This window comes from Periplaneta americana, chromosome 5, assembly GCF_040183065.1.
Source record: "Periplaneta americana isolate PAMFEO1 chromosome 5, P.americana_PAMFEO1_priV1, whole genome shotgun sequence".
In the NCBI taxonomy this organism is placed as follows: Eukaryota; Metazoa; Arthropoda; class Insecta; order Blattodea; family Blattidae; genus Periplaneta; species Periplaneta americana.
Window position 1 is genome coordinate 189,156,362 of NC_091121.1, and position 20,743 is coordinate 189,177,104.

At 32.9% G+C, this 20,743-nt stretch overlaps 1 protein-coding gene across 1 annotated transcript in view; it reads left to right on the forward strand.

Moving 5' to 3' along the window:
- The window catches only part of LOC138700352 (trypsin-1-like), a 35,589-nt gene that overhangs the window by 6,704 nt on the left and 8,142 nt on the right, over window positions 1-20,743 (forward strand). The window contains exons 3-5 of the mRNA XM_069826922.1: window positions 4,078-4,166; window positions 6,801-6,942; window positions 19,534-19,650. Coding sequence (XP_069683023.1) covers window positions 4,078-4,166; window positions 6,801-6,942; window positions 19,534-19,650 — 348 coding nt within the window. The remainder of the gene's footprint in view (window positions 1-4,077; window positions 4,167-6,800; window positions 6,943-19,533; window positions 19,651-20,743) is intronic.

Below are 20,743 nucleotides of genomic sequence, written 5' to 3' on the forward strand. Positions count from 1 at the left end.
AGGTGAAGAATACAATGCGTGCAGTTCTGTGTTGTGTAACTCTCTCCATTTTCCTGTAACTTCATCCCGCTTAGCCCCAAATATTTTCCGAAGCACCTTATTCTCAAACACCCTTAATCTCTGTTCCTCTCTCAAAGTGAGAGTCCAAGTTTCACAATCATAAATAAGAACCGGTGATATAATTGTTTTATACATTCTATCTTTCAGATTTTTTTACAGCAGACTGGATGATAAAAGCTTCTCAACCGAATAATAACAGGCATTTCCCATATTTATTCTGTGTTTAATTTCCTCCCGAGTATCATTTATATTTGTTACTGTTGCTCCAAGATATTTGAACTTCTCCACCTCTTCAAAAGATAAATTTCCAATATTTATATTTCCATTTCGTACAATATTCTCGCCACGAGACATAATCATATACTTTGTATTTTCGGGATTTACTTCCAAACCTATCGCTTTACTTACTTCAAGTAAAATTTCCGTGTTTTCCTTAATCGTTTGTGGATTTTCTCCTAACATATTCACGTCATCCGCATAGACAAGCAGCTGACGTAACCCGTTCAATTCCAAACCCTGCCTGTTATCCTGGACTTTCCTAATGGCATATTCTAGAGCAAAGTTAAAAAGTAAAGGTGATAGTGCATCTCCTTACTTTAGCCCACAGTGAATTGGAAACGCATCTGACAGAAATTGACCTATACGAACTCTGCTGTAAATTTCACTGGGACACATATTTTGTACACTGAAAAACGAATACCTTTATTGAAAATTGCAATTAATTGTCCAATTTAATATTCCAACTTAAAAGTGATCATTGATGACATTATGAATTCGTCAATATTATGGGAATAATTTGAAAACATATTAGAAAAACCAAAGGGCGTAGAATGAACTCAATAGTGGGAGACATTAATAATAATAATAATAATAATAATAATAATAATAATAATAATTATTATTACTATTATTATTATTATTATTATTATAATCTATACTAATAATAAATCTGTAGCCGAAATTTTTCTGGTAATTTTCGATTTTCCAAAAATAATTATTCCTAACATATGTAATTAACGATCCTAAACCGAAAATCGGTTTTTTTGAAATTTTTGTTTGCATGTCTGTCTGTCTGTCTGTCTGTCTGTATGTATGTTTGTTACCTTTTCACGCGATAATGGCTGAACGGATTTCGATGAAAATTGGAATATAAATTAAGTTCGTTGTAACTTAGATTTTGGGCTATATGGCATTCAAAATACATTATTTAAAAGGGGGGTTATAAGGGGGCCTGAATTAAATAAATCGAAATATCTCGCTTATTATTGATTTTTGTGAAAAATGTTACATACCAACGTTTCTTTAAAAATAATTTGCGATAAGTTTTATTCCTCGAAAAATTTGATAGGACTGATATTTAATGAGATAAATGAATTTTAAAATTAAAATCACTGCCATCTAAGGCCGTGTAATGAATTAAAAAACAAATGACTTCGTCTATAAGGGGCGTTAGACAGCAACAATCCAAAGCTATGAAAGATAGCCTACAGACAATGTTTCTGTGTTTGTATGAAGTGATATCGGAAGCTAAATTAACCCATTTGTATAATTAATTATTATATCACCATTGGAAAGTGTAGTTTCTCTAGAGGGACATAATGCTATAATGTTATTACAGTAAATTCTGATATAATATAGGGGAAAGTCGGGTAGTATCGGACATCGGGTAATATCGGACAGTGAGTTTCTTTCATCTACCACACGATGATAGTACCCGATTGACATGGTTACGTTTCTGTGATGTCGCATAGAGAAACGTAACCATGTCATTCAGGTACTACCATATGGTGGTAGATGAAAGAAACGCACTGTCCGATATTACCCGATGTCGATATTACCCGACTCTCCCCTAATATAATATAATATAATATAATATAATATAATATAATATAATATAATATAATATAATATAATATAATATAATATAATATGTAATATTATATAATATAATTTAAGTTATTTGAAGGGTTCACAACCATAGTGGACTAAGCGCCATTTACTGAATACGTAGAAAACAACGGTTAAAATTAAGTTATAAGCATAATTCAATGGAAACCTATAACAAGTAAAATAAAATATACACATTAAATCTAAATGATGTCAATCTTCATTAAACTATGGTTGCATGTAATAAAAATTAAGAAACAGGTTAAAGGAATTGTCATTGCACCAAATTATTGCTCTCTGGACCAAAATAATCGCGTTTTAATTATTTGGATGCAATTTCATTTAAGTAACATATTAAACGATTTATCCTTCTATCAAACAATAATGTTTCCTGTATGAAACGTCCTATTTTAATTATGTAATTACTTTATATTTATTTCTAACGGGTGCAGCGGAGCGCACGGGTACGGCTAGAAATAATAATAATAATAATAATAATAATAATAATAATAAAATAATAATAATAACTTATTTACATTTTTTCGACATAGTTAAAGATGCAACTACATCAAGAATAGGTCTACATAGTTATTGCTAGAGTCCTGCGTTTGGTTACCTAAAGCCCCGAAGCAACGCGGAATAGTGCGTATATATATGTATATATATGTATATATATATATATATATATATATATATATGGAGTACATTTCTAAATGAAAATAGTTAAAAAATCAGGCCGAAATGTATTTTTTTATATATATTGCAATATTAACTCATTTTCAATTGTGAATATTAAAATTTAAATAATTTTAAGAAATTATATTATTTACTTACTGGGCTATTCCATATGAAATCGATCAATAAAAAACCTCGCATTTTTTATACTCTAATTTTTTCCCTACTTATACAAGGTGCTGAGGAGAGTGAATTTTCAAAAATACTCGTATACTAACGAAAGTCAAACGGTTTTCGTATTATTGAGCGACAAATTTAGCGTATTTTATAAAAACAAGCCTCTTTCAGCGCTCAGAACTCTGGAACCATTTACTGCAGAACATTGAACGGGAGCTTATTTTGAAGCTGACATTTGGTAGGTTATGTTAAGAAGTAATACTTATTTTTATTGCACACAGAGAGACAGATAATGTGATTTTACTTGCTTTTAGGCAATGTAAAAAAATATTGAGAAAAAACTTTGCATTATTAAGAGGGATTCCGCATTGTTTGCTTAGTGGCTCGGCAATAAGTTTCGAGGATATTAAATCGATTATTTTCACACGCCTAGACTTGAACGACGCAGTACCGCACGCACTGGCCGAGAGCTGAAGATAAGCGAGCGTTGGGCGTAATTTTACTCCTGTGTTTATGAAAACCTGTGATAAAGCTAGCACAGCCATGCGCAGCTAGACGACACATCACATGTTTACGTCTCCTGGCCTTGCTTGCGTAGGTTAGCTCCCGCCTCACAGTCAGCTGGTTAGTTCACGCGAGTACTATTTATTTTCTTTATTTGATACGTTCAATACTTTCTTATCAACGTACCATCAGTGTACTTTCAATGCGGAATCTAACTATATATTTTTAAAATATTTTTTTCCTTGGCAAATGCGTCTTAATGAGGAAAAATCTAAATTTCTCCATTTCCATAAAAAGTAAGAAAATCTGTTTATATGTCAATATAAACTTTACTTTCTCAGCATCAAAATAAACCATGATTTTGGGTCACTGTGTGAAAGGGTTCGGAGCTACAACGGTTTAAAATTGATAATTTTATGAAAATACAATAAATTTATATAATTTTAATTTAAATACTATCAAGTTCTGATGCCTCAAACTTTGCACAAAGCACTGTGTCACAGTTCTCTACGGACAAAAAATGTTCCATTGTATTTAGAAAATGTAAGGTCAATTTTCTCTATATTTCGGTTGATTTGAGATGGAATAGCTCTTCTATACTCATTTTCATATTAATAAAATGTGTCTATTTACTTAAAAAATGCTATTTAAATATTCAAACCTCTGTAAATAGGAGAAAAATAATGAAAACTGGTTTTTACTTTTATTTAAATTGTACATAGAGGTCCTTTTTTTTTATTAAATTTCACGTACATTTTCATTTTAATGTTACAGCTCTCCCTTCAGAGACCAACAAGTCATAGCTGTGGAGCCTCCATTTTGAACGAGAATTGGGCCCTCACAGCAGCACATTGTGTGGACGGGTATGTGTTACAGATCAGCAAATCATACACATAATGTAATTAAATTTATTTGTTGTTATCTTACGGTTTGTATATGTACGAAGGAATTCAGCATTCACTGTCATACCATAGTTACAATAGTTTTTCAATATTGCCTATAATCATCAGGAGGATGGGTTAAGATCAGAGGCGGAGTGTGACAGCATTTTGTCGTCACAGCTCTGAACTGTGGTAAGTCCGGAAAAATTGCTGTAACAGATAGAGATGACTATCGGGGGAAGATGCTTATTTCTTTGCAGTTTCACATTCTTCCAAGGGAGAACGCCACGCGCATGTCTTCATGATCACTGAGGCAGTTGAATGTTTGTAGAGTGGAAGCTAACTCATTTTGCCACATGTTCTTGTTGTGAGAAGAAGAAATGCAAGAAAATGGCTCATTTTTCTGCTATAAAATAATTTCAAAGGAATGTTAAAATTTTAATACATCCTTGAATTCGTAATAACTATCAAACCTTTGTAATGAATATTGCAGTAAATGTTCTAAAGTTTGTATTGTTAACAAACAACGACCTTAGGTTTCGTCACAGCACTAGGCATCTTACCCCGATACTTGGGGAAGATGATCACTTTTTTCGGGGTAAGATGGCAACTTTTTGCAAGAGTTTTATTTTTTGTCTTATTGCAGAGAATGTGTAAACATTACGTAAGATTCTTTGATAGAAGTCAGTGGATTGAGGACAGTCTTCAACTTGCGATGGAACATGTTATAGCAGAGGGTATGAACCGTTTTAGAGCATCGCAAGCATACGGGATTCCTTATCGCACCCTTAAACGCCTCCTAAAAAGACTGGTAACAAAAAAAATGTACTGGATTGAATTCATTGTATGCAAGAAGTGATTTCACGAGTCTTGCACACGGTAATAAAATATGTGCAATGACTGTGTTCCTAGACACAGATAGATAGATAGATAGATAGATAGATAGATAGATAGATAGATAGATAGATAGATAGATAGATAGATAGGATAGATAGGATAGATAGATAGATAGATAGATAGATAGATAGATAGATAGATAGATAGATAGATAGATAGATAGATAGATAGATAGATAGATAGATAGATAGATAGATAGATAGATAGATAGATAGATAGATAGATATATAGATATATAGATATATAGATAGATAGATAGATAGATAGATAGATAGATAGATAGATAGATAGATAGATAGATAGATAGATAGATAGATAGATAGATAGATAGATAGATAGATAGATAGATAGATAGATAGATAGATAGATAGATAGATAGATAGATAGATAGATAGATAGATAGATAGATAGATAGATAGATAGATAGATAGATAGATAGATAGATAGATAGATAGATAGATAGATAGATAGATAGATAGATAGATAGATAGATAGATAGATAGATAGATAGATAGATAGATAGATAGATAGATAGATAGATAGATAGATAGATAGATAGATAGATAGATAGATAGATAGATAGATAGATAGATAGATAGATAGATAGATAGATAGATAGATAGATAGATAGATAGATAGATAGATAGATAGATAGATAGATAGATAGATAGATAGATAGATAGATAGATAGATAGATAGATAGATAGATAGATAGATAGATAGATAGATAGATAGATAGATAGATAGATAGATAGATAGATAGATAGATAGATAGATAGATAGATAGATAGATAGATAGATAGATAGATAGATAGATAGATAGATAGATAGATAGATAGATAGATAGATAGATAGATAGATAGATAGATAGATAGATAGATAGATAGATAGATAGATAGATAGATAGATAGATAGATAGATAGACAGATAGACAGATAGACAGATAGACAGATAGACAGATAGACAGATAGACAGACAGACAGACAGACAGACAGACAGACAGACAGACAGACAGACAGACAGACAGACAGACAGACACACAGACACACAGACACACAGACAGACAGACAGACAGACAGACAGACAGACAGACAGACAGACAGACAGACAGACAGACAGACAGACAGACAGACAGATAGATAGATAGATAGATAGATAGATAGATAGATAGATAGATAGATAGATAGATAGATAGATAGATAGATAGATAGATAGATAGATAGATAGATAGATAGATAGATAGATAGATAGATAGAGAAATAACTCGTCCGTCCTTAATTAAGGATCACCACGAGGACCCGGAAATTAATACCAAACAAATATAATCAATTAATGTTACAAAATTCTTTGAGTTTCTCTTTCTTTTAGTACCAGTCTCATTTCATAAATCCGCGTACCTTGTTAGCAATGATTAATTGAAATCAGGGAGGTTTGAATGGAATCTTGTATATGTTAGTAGGATGATCGAGAACAAACTACTAAAACCTGATCCCTGAAACATACCGGTACACCTGAAGGAAGACTTGACCAAAGTTATACTCTTTTGTAATTTTTGTGTCACGTATGAGATTTCCTTAGTATTCCTGTTTCGTGTCATACTTGCTTTCAATGTATATACTAATATACCAATCACTAGAGGCATTGAATAACAACGACTGTATTTACGTACAAAATTTATTTTTTAACAGATGACTATACAATTTGTAATCTACATTTCAGATCTTCTACATCATCCATCACACTTTATGCAGGATCAATTTATCTTAGCGGTGGAGGTACAAGACATTACGTATCTCAAATTATTGTCCACGAAAGCTACAATGAGTACGACTCCTGGAAAAATGATATTGCTGTTATTAAGGTAAGATCCCGAAGAGATTTAAAAAGTAATTTACGAGTATTGTTACCAAACATATTTTTCATTACTTAATATACAGGGTGTAAAAAGGCTATTTTACATCCTTTCAGGGATGATACCGGATGTAAAAACAAAGATCTTTTTGTTTGACAAAAACTTCTCAGACTTGCCTTTTCGTTGATATGAGTTAATAACTGATGTTCAGAGATGCGATTCAAACTGCCTTCCGTTTAACCGAATACACACTTGATTTCTACGCACTACGGACTGTCTGACAGGCTACTGCTGAAAAATGTCAGGAGTTTGTCGAATAATCGCTGCAGCTTCAACAAAGCGAACAATCAGCCCTTTTTCCTTCTTTCGTAAACCAGACATTTCATATCCCCACACAAATAAATACATAGGGGTTAGATCGGCCGATCGAGGTGGCCATGATACTGCTAGCAGAATGCAAACTTACCTTTCTTAGCAATTCACTGACTGCGTTTGTAACACGATTCGCCTGACAACGTGTTTCAGTCAAAACAGAACTGAATGGTAAGTGGTCCGACGGAAGCCAAGAGACCTACCATTTTATAACAAATGTACATCTGCCAGATTCTTTGTCACATAAAAAAATTGGCACAGGAAACAAGAGGCGCCAAGACTAAGAACGACCAGTTCTGAAGATGACCCAAAATAGGTCGAAACATGTTAACAAGGTACGTTAAAATTTAACATAAGAAAGTCTTATCATACATATCCCGAAGTGATACAGTGTTAAAAATTGTGTGATCAAGATGTATAAAAATTGTTGTTTTTACCTCCTCTATCATCCCTGAAACGATGTAGTAGGATATTACGATACAAGGCTGGGAAGTCCTTTTTACAAAATCGATTTTGTAATTCACTTCACAAACGTGTATTGAACAGTACTTTTTGTACGATGGTATATTTTTTAAAATAATATTTAAAAAAGCACGTTACACTATGGACAGCTGACTGAAGGTTAGCAGTCTGGCCAACGTGCAAACTTCACCATAAGCTTTAATGTGAAGGAGTAAAAATGATTGAGGTACTTGTAATATTTCGTGTTCAATTGAAATCATTTTTATTTCTTTTTGTTAAGTGAAGTTTGAACTATTTAAATAAAGTTCAGTACATTTCTAATATAGTGATATGTTTCGTGTAATATATATTAATTAACACTGAGTTTTGCGTATGAATTTTACATGCATTGTAGGATTGTAACATACTTAGAAGGCAGTGGTTTTCATTACAACTCTAGAGCAGTTATTTATAATATTTCAACATAGTTATCTAGATTGGCAACTTTGAATTCAGTAAAATCAACTTCAATCGTGGCGTACGTTTGTTGTATCGACGAGAAGATACACTATCGTGCAAAAACGATTTTTTTACACTCTCTATAGATCAATAACATACCATATCATTAAGAAATATGAAATGTCACATACTTCCTAATGACATATTTGTGCTAGACGTTAAAGTAATCACGATTTCATAAATTATACACTGTCAAATGTTTATACTGTACATTTCTTTCTGAAGTCATAGAATTTCCTCCACATTCAATTTAATATTATCCCGTATTTACAAAATACCGAAACAAACTGAACGTATCGTTCTCAACGGCTGACTTGTTGTCTCCAACCCTCAATTCAACCAACAACAATTATGTCTGCAGATGAGGGAAACCAGACACTTCTACACATAAGCATTTCAATCGATTACTCTTGTAATAAAATTACTAACTAAGAGCGTATTCCGAATCTCACCGGTGAGCAATCCGATGGCATCACTGTGTTCCGAATTCCACCGATGACGTCATTGATGCTCCACCGGTGTCGCACCGGTGCCATCAACTTGCAGAGGTGGTGGAAGTCTCCATCAGCCGCCATCAGTGAATCTGATTGGTTGTTCTATAGGGCGGGAATTAGCAGACGAATAACATCGTGCACTGTTGTGTCATGCCGGTGTGATCTGCTGTATTGTTTGTAATGAGCACAACATAAAAACAATATGTTAATGGCTTATGAGCGAACATGTCAACGGACCAGTTATTACTAACGGTTCAAGAAGTAAATTGTTTATGCTATCTTTCCTTTGAACGAGATGGGAGTACGAAAGTAGATAAGAAATGGTGGGTACCCCTGGAGTTAGGCTGGCTAAATGGAGGTAGGGGGTTACATGTGACGTCACAGGTGGGCGTGGCCAAAGTATTACGTCATAGTGGGCGTGGCCAAATTATTGCGTCATGGGCGGGGCTTAAATTATGACGTCACGGAGGGGGTGGGGGGGCTTAAATTATGACGTAGGAAAAGGGCGTAACTTAAATTACGTCATAAGAGTTCAAGGTTAAAGTGTGTTGTCATGCAGGTATATAATGGCATGACAAGTTCATACATGTTTATCTCCTCAATGTGGGGGGGCTTAAATTATGACGTAGGAAAGTGGCGTAACGTAATAAATGGCAATCTAAGAGTTCAAGGTTAAAGTATGACGTAATGCATGTAATGGCATGACATGTTTATCTCCTCAATGTGGAAATTATGACGTAGGAAAGGGGCGTAACTTAAATTACGTCAAGGTTAAAGTGTGACGTGCGAGTATGTAATGGCATGACAAGTTTATCTCCTCAATGTGGGAATTATGACGTAGGAAAGGGGCGTAACTTAAATTACGTCAAGGTTAAAGTGTGACGTCATACAGGTATGATGTTTATCCCCTCAATGTGGAAATTATGACGTAAGAAAGGGGCGTAACGTCATAAATGGCAATCTAAGAGTTCAAGGTTAAAGTGTGACGTGCAGGTATGTAATAGCATGACAAGTTCATACATGTTTATCTCATCAATGTCGCTATGTGTGCTGAGTCATATCCGGCAATTGTTCTAGTTCATACATGTTTGAAAACTGCTATGTGTGCAAATATTATACATCCGGCGAAGAATTAATCTATCACACTTAAACACATACATTCTTCTAATGTAATGGTAATTTAATTGCTTGGGGAATGGGTGTTGGAATGTGGGACATAAATGGATAAAAAATTAATCTAGCACACTTGTAAATTAAACAGGATGTGGCTGAAGTGACGTTATAAATTTGTAATTGAAGTTGGAAATGGGGGAGGGGGGGAAATTTGAAATACGAACGGCATAACTTAAAGTGTGGCGTCATAAATTTTTAATTGAAGTTGGAAATGTAATAATTTGAAATGTACATGTTCATACAAGTTTGTATAGTGGGGGGGATAGACAAGTTCATACATGTTTGTATATTTGAAAGTCAACGTGTCATATTACACAAATATTGCATGATGCAAATAATATGCAAGCTGTTAATTCACATCCGGTGAAGACGCAAGTGCTGAATAATGGCCAGCTATCCAATGGATGTCCTGAAACTGGTTGTACTTTAAGCCAATTGTTGAGTAATTGATAAAAAATATTAAGATTCTAATGTACTGGTAATTGAATTGATAAATAGTAATGGGAAATGGAAATTAGAATGGGGGAATTATTGATGGCGTAAATGGTTGTACTTTAAGCCAATTGACAAAAAAATTAATCTAGCACACTTGTAAATTAAACACATACATTCTTCTCATATTATTCCAATGTAATACATTTTGAGTGGTTTGTTTAGCGTATTTAATACATTATTACCAACATTAAATTCATCAGAATGTGACATTATTATGATTTAGAGCAGTAATTGTAGCAGATAAATCAATGTAGATGTATATGTTGAAATGTGTAAATATTATGCAAGCTTGCTGAATCACTTCCGGCGACGATGCAATTGCTGAGTAATGATAAAAGCATGTTCTTTAAGCACCTACAACGTGTCATATTACACAAATATTGCATGATGCAAATAATATGCAAGCTGTTAATTCACATCCGGTGAAGACGCAAGTGCTGAATAATGGCCGCCTTATTATTATTATTATTATTATTATTATTATTATTATTATTATTATTATTATTATCGCTCCAATTTAATACATTTTGAAGTAACATTTATTGGATTGATTAATAATTTAATACATTTTGAAGTAACATTTATTGGATTTATTTTAAGCCATATATTATTACCGAAGCACTTCGTAATATAGTAATTGCTTCTTCTTCTTCTCATTATTATTATTATTCGTCATAAAGAAGATTAAAGTGTGACGTTATAAATTTGTAATTGAAGTTGGAAATGGGTGAGGGCTGTTTTTAATTTGAAATACATACATCATAACTTAAAGTGTGATGTTATAAATTTGTAATGAAGTTGGAAATGGGGGGAGGAAATTTGATAAAATTCTAATGTAATAGTAATTTAATTGATAAATAGTAATGGGTAAGGGAAATTCGCAAATGTTAATTGAAATTAGAAAGGGGGAATTATTGATGGCGTAAATGGTTGTACTTTAAGCCAATTGATAAAAAAATTAATCTAGCACACTTGTAAATTAAACACATACATTCTTCTCATATTATTCCAATGTAATACATTTTGAGTGGTTTGTTTAGCGTATTTAATACATTATTACCAACATTCAGAATGTGACATTATTATTTCATAATACAGTAATTGTAGCAGATAAATCAATGTAGATGTATATGTTGAAGTGTGCAAATATTATACAAGCTTGCTTAATCACTTCCGACGACGATGCAATTGCTGAGTAATGATAAAAATATGTTTTTGAAACATCTGCAACGTGTTATATTACACAAATATTGCATGATGCAAATAATATGCAAGCTGTTAATTGACATCCGGCGATTGTTCTCACAGCGTTTTATGTTACACAAATATTGTATTGATTACAAGTAAATAATAGCTTTCTGCTATGTGTGCAAATATTATGCAAGGTTGCTAATTTTATATCCGACGATGAAATTGCTGAGTAATGATAAAAAACATGTTTTTGATAATGACCTTGGAGGTAATATGGCTGGATGATGAGGTGAATTATTTAGAAGTGTAATGAAAGAAGTATTGCAGTTTGGAATAATTGATATTGAACAAGTTTAGACAGCAGTGGGAGGGGGGGGCAAGATGATGAATAATACGCTCGAATTTATACAACTATTACACTATCACATATTTTATAAAAGATCTTTGTCAAAAAAAATTTGGTAGTGTAATAGCAGCCATAGCGTTAATAATGTATCACAATATTCATTTTTAATTTTAATTTAGATGATACTGCATCCCCAGTCTCGGTTTGAGCTGAAGAAGAAGAAATCGCACAATTTAAATGCTCTGAGTGTAAAAAAAAAGTGACCATGATGAAGCGTGGTGAATGCTAAGCTTGATTATGAAGAATCTTTTCGGAAATAGTTTTGCACTGTAATTTCTTTTATGTCTTAACCATCCATTTCCATCTCATATAACCAAAGGGTTGGGTTCGTTTAGAGAATTAAACTATAACACTTTCCTTTCAGATATTAGTAATACTTTTCCAATATTGAGAATTGGTATATAGGATTTCAAATATTAATAATCCTTAAGAATTGGTGTATAAGTTGAGATTATTCTAAACATATATGTTACAAGAATATAACATAATTCCAGTGGTAGCTTATTGATTTGGGAAGCGGTGGATTCATTACATGTTTGTATGATAAAACCTGAGGATGATTGAGAGAATGTCAATGATTAAACTGAACCTAATCATTGGGGATGGGGATGTGCTTGGTAAAAGAAAATAGTAACAACATAAAATTATGCGTATATATTTATTCATAAAAAGAAATACAATGCATTGAGTATTGAAATATATTTTCAGTTAGTGAATCCCAATTTTGATAATGTTTTCACCAAAATTGAAGAAATTTCTTCCAAATTATACACATAACTGATGATAAATAATTTTTCCATACCCTTTGTATAAACACAACCAATAAGATGGCGCCAAGTGACGGGGTGTTTTCAGCATCCTTGCTGCAAATTGCCATGGAGACGGCGAGTTCATTTAAAATGCAGTTGTTTGTCCAAGCTTCTCGGAAACCATGTACATCATAATAGACGTTCTGAAAAAAAAAAACGGTGTAGCATCATACATATTGTAAATTGTATAATGTCACAGAAAATAGTAACACATACTTACATTTTTAAATATATGAAAGCACTTTATACATAATCCAATAGGAAACCTTGTACATCAATGGACGTCCTGAAACAAAATAAAAATGTGTGGCATGGTACTTATTGTAAATTATATCACAGAAAAAAAGTAACACATACTTACATTTTTAAACATATGATATGAGTAAAAGCACTTTATACATAATCCAATAAGACACTTTGAACATTGTGTTCGAACAACGCTCTTACACCCCTTTTGCACACATCTCCTGCGACTTTTGAATGGGATATATTGTACCAAATGATTTATACCATCATATCGATATTCTCTACTGTTATATGTAATCGGAGAACAAGTTAGTCTCACACCCGCTTTCTTTGTGATAAACATTGCAACTGATACGAAAATCGTAATCTTGTGACATATACGTTACAACTTGTCGAAAATCGTAATCTTGTGACATATATGTTACACCTTGTCGAAAATCGTAATCTTGTGACATATATGTTACACCATGTCGAAAATCGTAATCTTGTGACATATATGTTACACCTTGTCGAAAATCGTATTCTTGTGACATATATGTTACACCATGTCGAAAATCGTAATCTTGTGACATATATGTTACACCTTGTCGAAAATCGTAATCCTGTTGCGATAATGCAACACCATGTCGAAAATCGTAATCTTGTGACATATATGTTACACCTTGTCGAAAATCGTAATCCTGTTGCGATAATGCAACACCATGTCGAAAATCGTAATCTTGTGACATATACGTTACACCTTGTCGAAAATCGTAATCCTGTTGCGATAATGCAACACCATGTCGAAAATCGTAATCTTGTGACATATATGTTACACCTTGTCGAAAATCGTAATCTTGTGACATATACGTTACAACTTGTCGAAAATCGTAATCTTGTGACATATACGTCACAACTTGTAGAAAAACATTCTCGACATGGTGTTGCATTATCGCAACGAGATTACGATTTTCGACAAGGTGTAACATATATGTCACAAGATTACGATTTTCGACAAGGTGTAACGTATATGTCACAAGATTACGATTTTCGACATGGTGTTGCATTATCGCAACAGGATTACGATTTTCGACAAGGTGTAACATATATGTCACAAGATTACGATTTTCGACATGGTGTTGCATTATCGCAACAGGATTACGATTTTCGACAAGGTGTAACATATATGTCACAAGATTACGATTTTCGACATGGTGTTGCATTATCGCAACAGGATTACGATTTTCGACAAGGTGTAACATATATGTCACAAGATTACGATTTTCGACATGGTGTTGCATTATCGCAACAGGATTACGATTTTCGACAAGGTGTAACATATATGTCACAAGATTACGATTTTCGACATGGTGTAACATATATGTCACAAGAATACGATTTTCGACAAGGTGTAACATATATGTCACAAGATTACGATTTTCGACATGGTGTAACATATATGTCACAAGATTACGATTTTCGACAAGGTGTAACATATATGTCACAAGATTACGATTTTCGACAAGTTGTAACGTATATGTCACAAGATTACGATTTTCGTATCAGTTGCAATGTTTATCACAAAGAAAGCGGGTGTGAGACTAACTTGTTCTCCGATTACATATAACAGTAGAGAATATCGATATGATGGTATAAATCATTTGGTACAATATATCCCATTCAAAAGTCGCAGGAGATGTGTGCAAAAGGGGTGTAAGAGCGTTGTTCGAACACAATGTTCAAAGTGTCTTATTGGATTATGTATAAAGTGCTTTTACTCATATCATATGTTTAAAAATGTAAGTATGTGTTACTTTTTTTCTGTGATATAATTTACAATAAGTACCATGCCACACATTTTTATTTTGTTTCAGGACGTCCATTGATGTACAAGGTTTCCTATTGGATTATGTATAAAGTGCTTTCATATATTTAAAAATGTAAGTATGTGTTACTATTTTCTGTGACATTATACAATTTACAATATGTATGATGCTACACCGTTTTTTTTTTTCAGAACGTCTATTATGATGTACATGGTTTCCGAGAAGCTTGGACAAACAACTGCATTTTAAATGAACTCGCCGTCTCCATGGCAATTTGCAGCAAGGATGCTGAAAACACCCCGTCACTTGGCGCCATCTTATTGGTTGTGTTTATACAAAGGGTATGGAAAAATTATTTATCATCAGTTATGTGTATAATTTGGAAGAAATTTCTTCAATTTTGGTGAAAACATTATCAAAATTGGGATTCACTAACTGAAAATATATTTCAATACTCAATGCATTGTATTTCTTTTTATGAATAAATATATACGCATAATTTTATGTTGTTACTATTTTCTTTTACCAAGCACATCCCCATCCCCAATGATTAGGTTCAGTTTAATCATTGACATTCTCTCAATCATCCTCAGGTTTTATCATACAAACATGTAATGAATCCACCGCTTCCCAAATCAATAAGCTACCACTGGAATTATGTTATATTCTTGTAACATATATGTTTAGAATAATCTCAACTTATACACCAATTCTTAAGGATTATTAATATTTGAAATCCTATATACCAATTCTCAATATTGGAAAAGTATTACTAATATCTGAAAGGAAAGTGTTATAGTTTAATTCTCTAAACGAACCCAACCCTTTGGTTATATGAGATGGAAATGGATGGTTAAGACATAAAAGAAATTACAGTGCAAAACTATTTCCGAAAAGATTCTTCATAATCAAGCTTAGCATTCACCACGCTTCATCATGGTCACTTTTTTTTTACACTCAGAGCATTTAAATTGTGCGATTTCTTCTTCTTCAGCTCAAACCGAGACTGGGGATGCAGTATCATCTAAATTAAAATTAAAAATGAATATTGTGATACATTATTAACGCTATGGCTGCTATTACACTACCAAATTTTTTTTGACAAAGATCTTTTATAAAATATGTGATAGTGTAATAGTTGTATAAATTCGAGCGTATTATTCATCATCTTGCCCCCCCCTCCCACTGCTGTCTAAACTTGTTCAATATCAATTATTCCAAACTGCAATACTTCTTTCATTACACTTCTAAATAATTCACCTCATCATCCAGCCATATTACCTCCAAGGTCATTATCAAAAACATGTTTTTTATCATTACTCAGCAATTTCATCGTCGGATATAAAATTAGCAACCTTGCATAATATTTGCACACATAGCAGAAAGCTATTATTTACTTGTAATCAATACAATATTTGTGTAACATAAAACGCTGTGAGAACAATCGCCGGATGTCAATTAACAGCTTGCATATTATTTGCATCATGCAATATTTGTGTAATATAACACGTTGCAGATGTTTCAAAAACATATTTTTATCATTACTCAGCAATTGCATCGTCGTCGGAAGTGATTAAGCAAGCTTGTATAATATTTGCACACTTCAACATATACATCTACATTGATTTATCTGCTACAATTACTGTATTATGAAATAATAATGTCACATTCTGAATGTTGGTAATAATGTATTAAATACGCTAAACAAACCACTCAAAATGTATTACATTGGAATAATATGAGAAGAATGTATGTGTTTAATTTACAAGTGTGCTAGATTAATTTTTTTATCAATTGGCTTAAAGTACAACCATTTACGCCATCAATAATTCCCCCTTTCTAATTTCAATTAACATTTGCGAATTTCCCTTACCCATTACTATTTATCAATTAAATTACTATTACATTAGAATTTTATCAAATTTCCTCCCCCCATTTCCAACTTCATTACAAATTTATAACATCACACTTTAAGTTATGATGTATGTATTTCAAATTAAAAACAGCCCTCACCCATTTCCAACTTCAATTACAAATTTATAACGTCACACTTTAATCTTCTTTATGACGAATAATAATAATAATGAGAAGAAGAAGAAGCAATTACTATATTACGAAGTGCTTCGGTAATAATATATGGCTTAAAATAAATCCAATAAATGTTACTTCAAAATGTATTAAATTATTAATCAATCCAATAAATGTTACTTCAAAATGTATTAAATTGGAGCGATAATAATAATAATAATAATAATAATAATAATAATAATAATAATAATAATAATAATAATAATAAGGCGGCCATTATTCAGCACTTGCGTCTTCACCGGATGTGAATTAACAGCTTGCATATTATTTGCATCATGCAATATTTGTGTAATATGACACGTTGTAGGTGCTTAAAGAACATGCTTTTATCATTACTCAGCAATTGCATCGTCGCCGGAAGTGATTCAGCAAGCTTGCATAATATTTACACATTTCAACATATACATCTACATTGATTTATCTGCTACAATTACTGCTCTAAATCATAATAATGTCACATTCTGATGAATTTAATGTTGGTAATAATGTATTAAATACGCTAAACAAACCACTCAAAATGTATTACATTGGAATAATATGAGAAGAATGTATGTGTTTAATTTACAAGTGTGCTAGATTAATTTTTTTGTCAATTGGCTTAAAGTACAACCATTTACGCCATCAATAATTCCCCCATTCTAATTTCCATTTCCCATTACTATTTATCAATTCAATTACCAGTACATTAGAATCTTAATATTTTTTATCAATTACTCAACAATTGGCTTAAAGTACAACCAGTTTCAGGACATCCATTGGATAGCTGGCCATTATTCAGCACTTGCGTCTTCACCGGATGTGAATTAACAGCTTGCATATTATTTGCATCATGCAATATTTGTGTAATATGACACGTTGACTTTCAAATATACAAACATGTATGAACTTGTCTATCCCCCCCACTATACAAACTTGTATGAACATGTACATTTCAAATTATTACATTTCCAACTTCAATTAAAAATTTATGACGCCACACTTTAAGTTATGCCGTTCGTATTTCAAATTTCCCCCCCTCCCCCATTTCCAACTTCAATTACAAATTTATAACGTCACTTCAGCCACATCCTGTTTAATTTACAAGTGTGCTAGATTAATTTTTTATCCATTTATGTCCCACATTCCAACACCCATTCCCCAAGCAATTAAATTACCATTACATTAGAAGAATGTATGTGTTTAAGTGTGATAGATTAATTCTTCGCCGGATGTATAATATTTGCACACATAGCAGTTTTCAAACATGTATGAACTAGAACAATTGCCGGATATGACTCAGCACACATAGCGACATTGATGAGATAAACATGTATGAACTTGTCATGCTATTACATACCTGCACGTCACACTTTAACCTTGAACTCTTAGATTGCCATTTATGACGTTACGCCCCTTTCTTACGTCATAATTTCCACATTGAGGGGATAAACATCATACCTGTATGACGTCACACTTTAACCTTGACGTAATTTAAGTTACGCCCCTTTCCTACGTCATAATTCCCACATTGAGGAGATAAACTTGTCATGCCATTACATACTCGCACGTCACACTTTAACCTTGACGTAATTTAAGTTACGCCCCTTTCCTACGTCATAATTTCCACATTGAGGAGATAAACATGTCATGCCATTACATGCATTACGTCATACTTTAACCTTGAACTCTTAGATTGCCATTTATTACGTTACGCCACTTTCCTACGTCATAATTTAAGCCCCCCCACATTGAGGAGATAAACATGTATGAACTTGTCATGCCATTATATACCTGCATGACAACACACTTTAACCTTGAACTCTTATGACGTAATTTAAGTTACGCCCTTTTCCTACGTCATAATTTAAGCCCCCCCACCCCCTCCGTGACGTCATAATTTAAGCCCCGCCCATGACGCAATAATTTGGCCACGCCCACTATGACGTAATACTTTGGCCACGCCCACCTGTGACGTCACATGTAACCCCCTACCTCCATTTAGCCAGCCTAACTCCAGGGGTACCCACCATTTCTTATCTACTTACGAAAATTTCGCAAAATTTTGCTAGCGTAGCACAGACAACAACTTGTACAGTCGCCATGACAGCCATCGATCCTTCCAGCAGTTTTGTTCCTTATTTCGCTGCAACGTGACGTCATTGATGCCACCGGACCGGTGATATTCGGAATACGCTGTATATCAGTGTTCTATGCAATTTTTGCAAAAGAGTTTCTGTTATCAAAATAAAAATACCTATTTTCCTGTAATTTCTTAGTACATCCCTCTTGGATGAGTTACCTTAAAGATATTGAATATATAATCGAAAATGGGTGAAATAGTTTAACATAAAACGAATTGATAGATATACGTTAAAACCCACTTCATCATATTTCCGAACCTTTTTTATTATGTATACTTAATGTATCTCCAATCACTAAAATGTGAAATAATCCTCATAAACATGCGTGAAATCTTGATAATCTCCATTCAGCTATTACTAACACTTTAATATATATTTTAAACTACTTCACTTTATTTCAATGTCGGTTATTGTTATATTAAATGTTACATTATTTTTCAGGTCTCGAACCCCTTCCAAATCGATGGAGTGAATGTGAAACCCATTTCTCTGCCAGCTCAAGGACAAAATCCTGCTGATGGCGCACTTGCAACAGTCATTGGTTGGGGCAGAATTGAAGTATGTAAAAGTTCATTTTAAAACTTCTTTATAGATCTTAAAATTATTTTGTGCGAGATCGTGTGTATTTACTTGTTTTCCGCACAGAACCAATACGCGGTAAGTGTGAAATACCACATTCAGTATTCCCAACGTAACACACATAACAATTTCTCTCTTCTTACCGCTTAAGCGCGACATTCATTTTACTGCTTTAGGCTTTTAACATATTATTTTTAGAGACGTTTAACATAGTAATAATTATAAATTGGAAACTTACCACTGCAATTTCACCTAAATTACACTGTTAATTATTGTTTTTAAATATTTGCAAAAATTTAGTAAAGTCTACTACTCCACGAAAGCTATTGTATTCCTGATACAAGTAACATTAAGGAAGCCGTGAAAAAATCAACAAGACTCCAGATGCCGATGGGAAAAAAAAGACAGACGTATATCACGGCCTGCTGGAGTATAGATATTTTTGTTTTCTAAAGTTGCCGTCATTAAACAGAAACCAAGATGGAGATTTCATTGCAACTAATTAGAAATTCGTCTTTCAGGTATGTAATAAACGATCTTCGCACAAAATAATGTACGATACACGAGCGGTATGTTTGTTTTCATGTTCTCGGAAATTAAAAAAGCTCAACTACGTTTCGCTTTTTCAATCTTATACTCGACCATGAAAACGTCAACATACCGCTCTTGTAACGTATATTACTATTGTCTTACTTATACAGACGTGGACAAATTATTAGCAAAATTGGAGATTTTTATTATATATCTTTACAAACTATGATTCTTCAATTTAGACTACAGTTGACATCTTTGGGTATTTCCAAATTATTAGGAAAATCGAAGATTTTTATTTTATATTTTTACAAAATTTCACTCTTCAATTTAGACTACAATTGATATTTTCGCATATTTACAAATTATTAGCAAAAGTGAAGATTTTTTAAATATATTTTTTACAAAATTCGACTCTTCAATTTGGGCTACAGGTAACATTTTGGATATTTGCAAATTATTAGCAAAACTGAGGATTTTTATTATATATTTTTACAAAATTTTACTCTTCACTTTAGACTGCAGTTGACATTTTTGCATA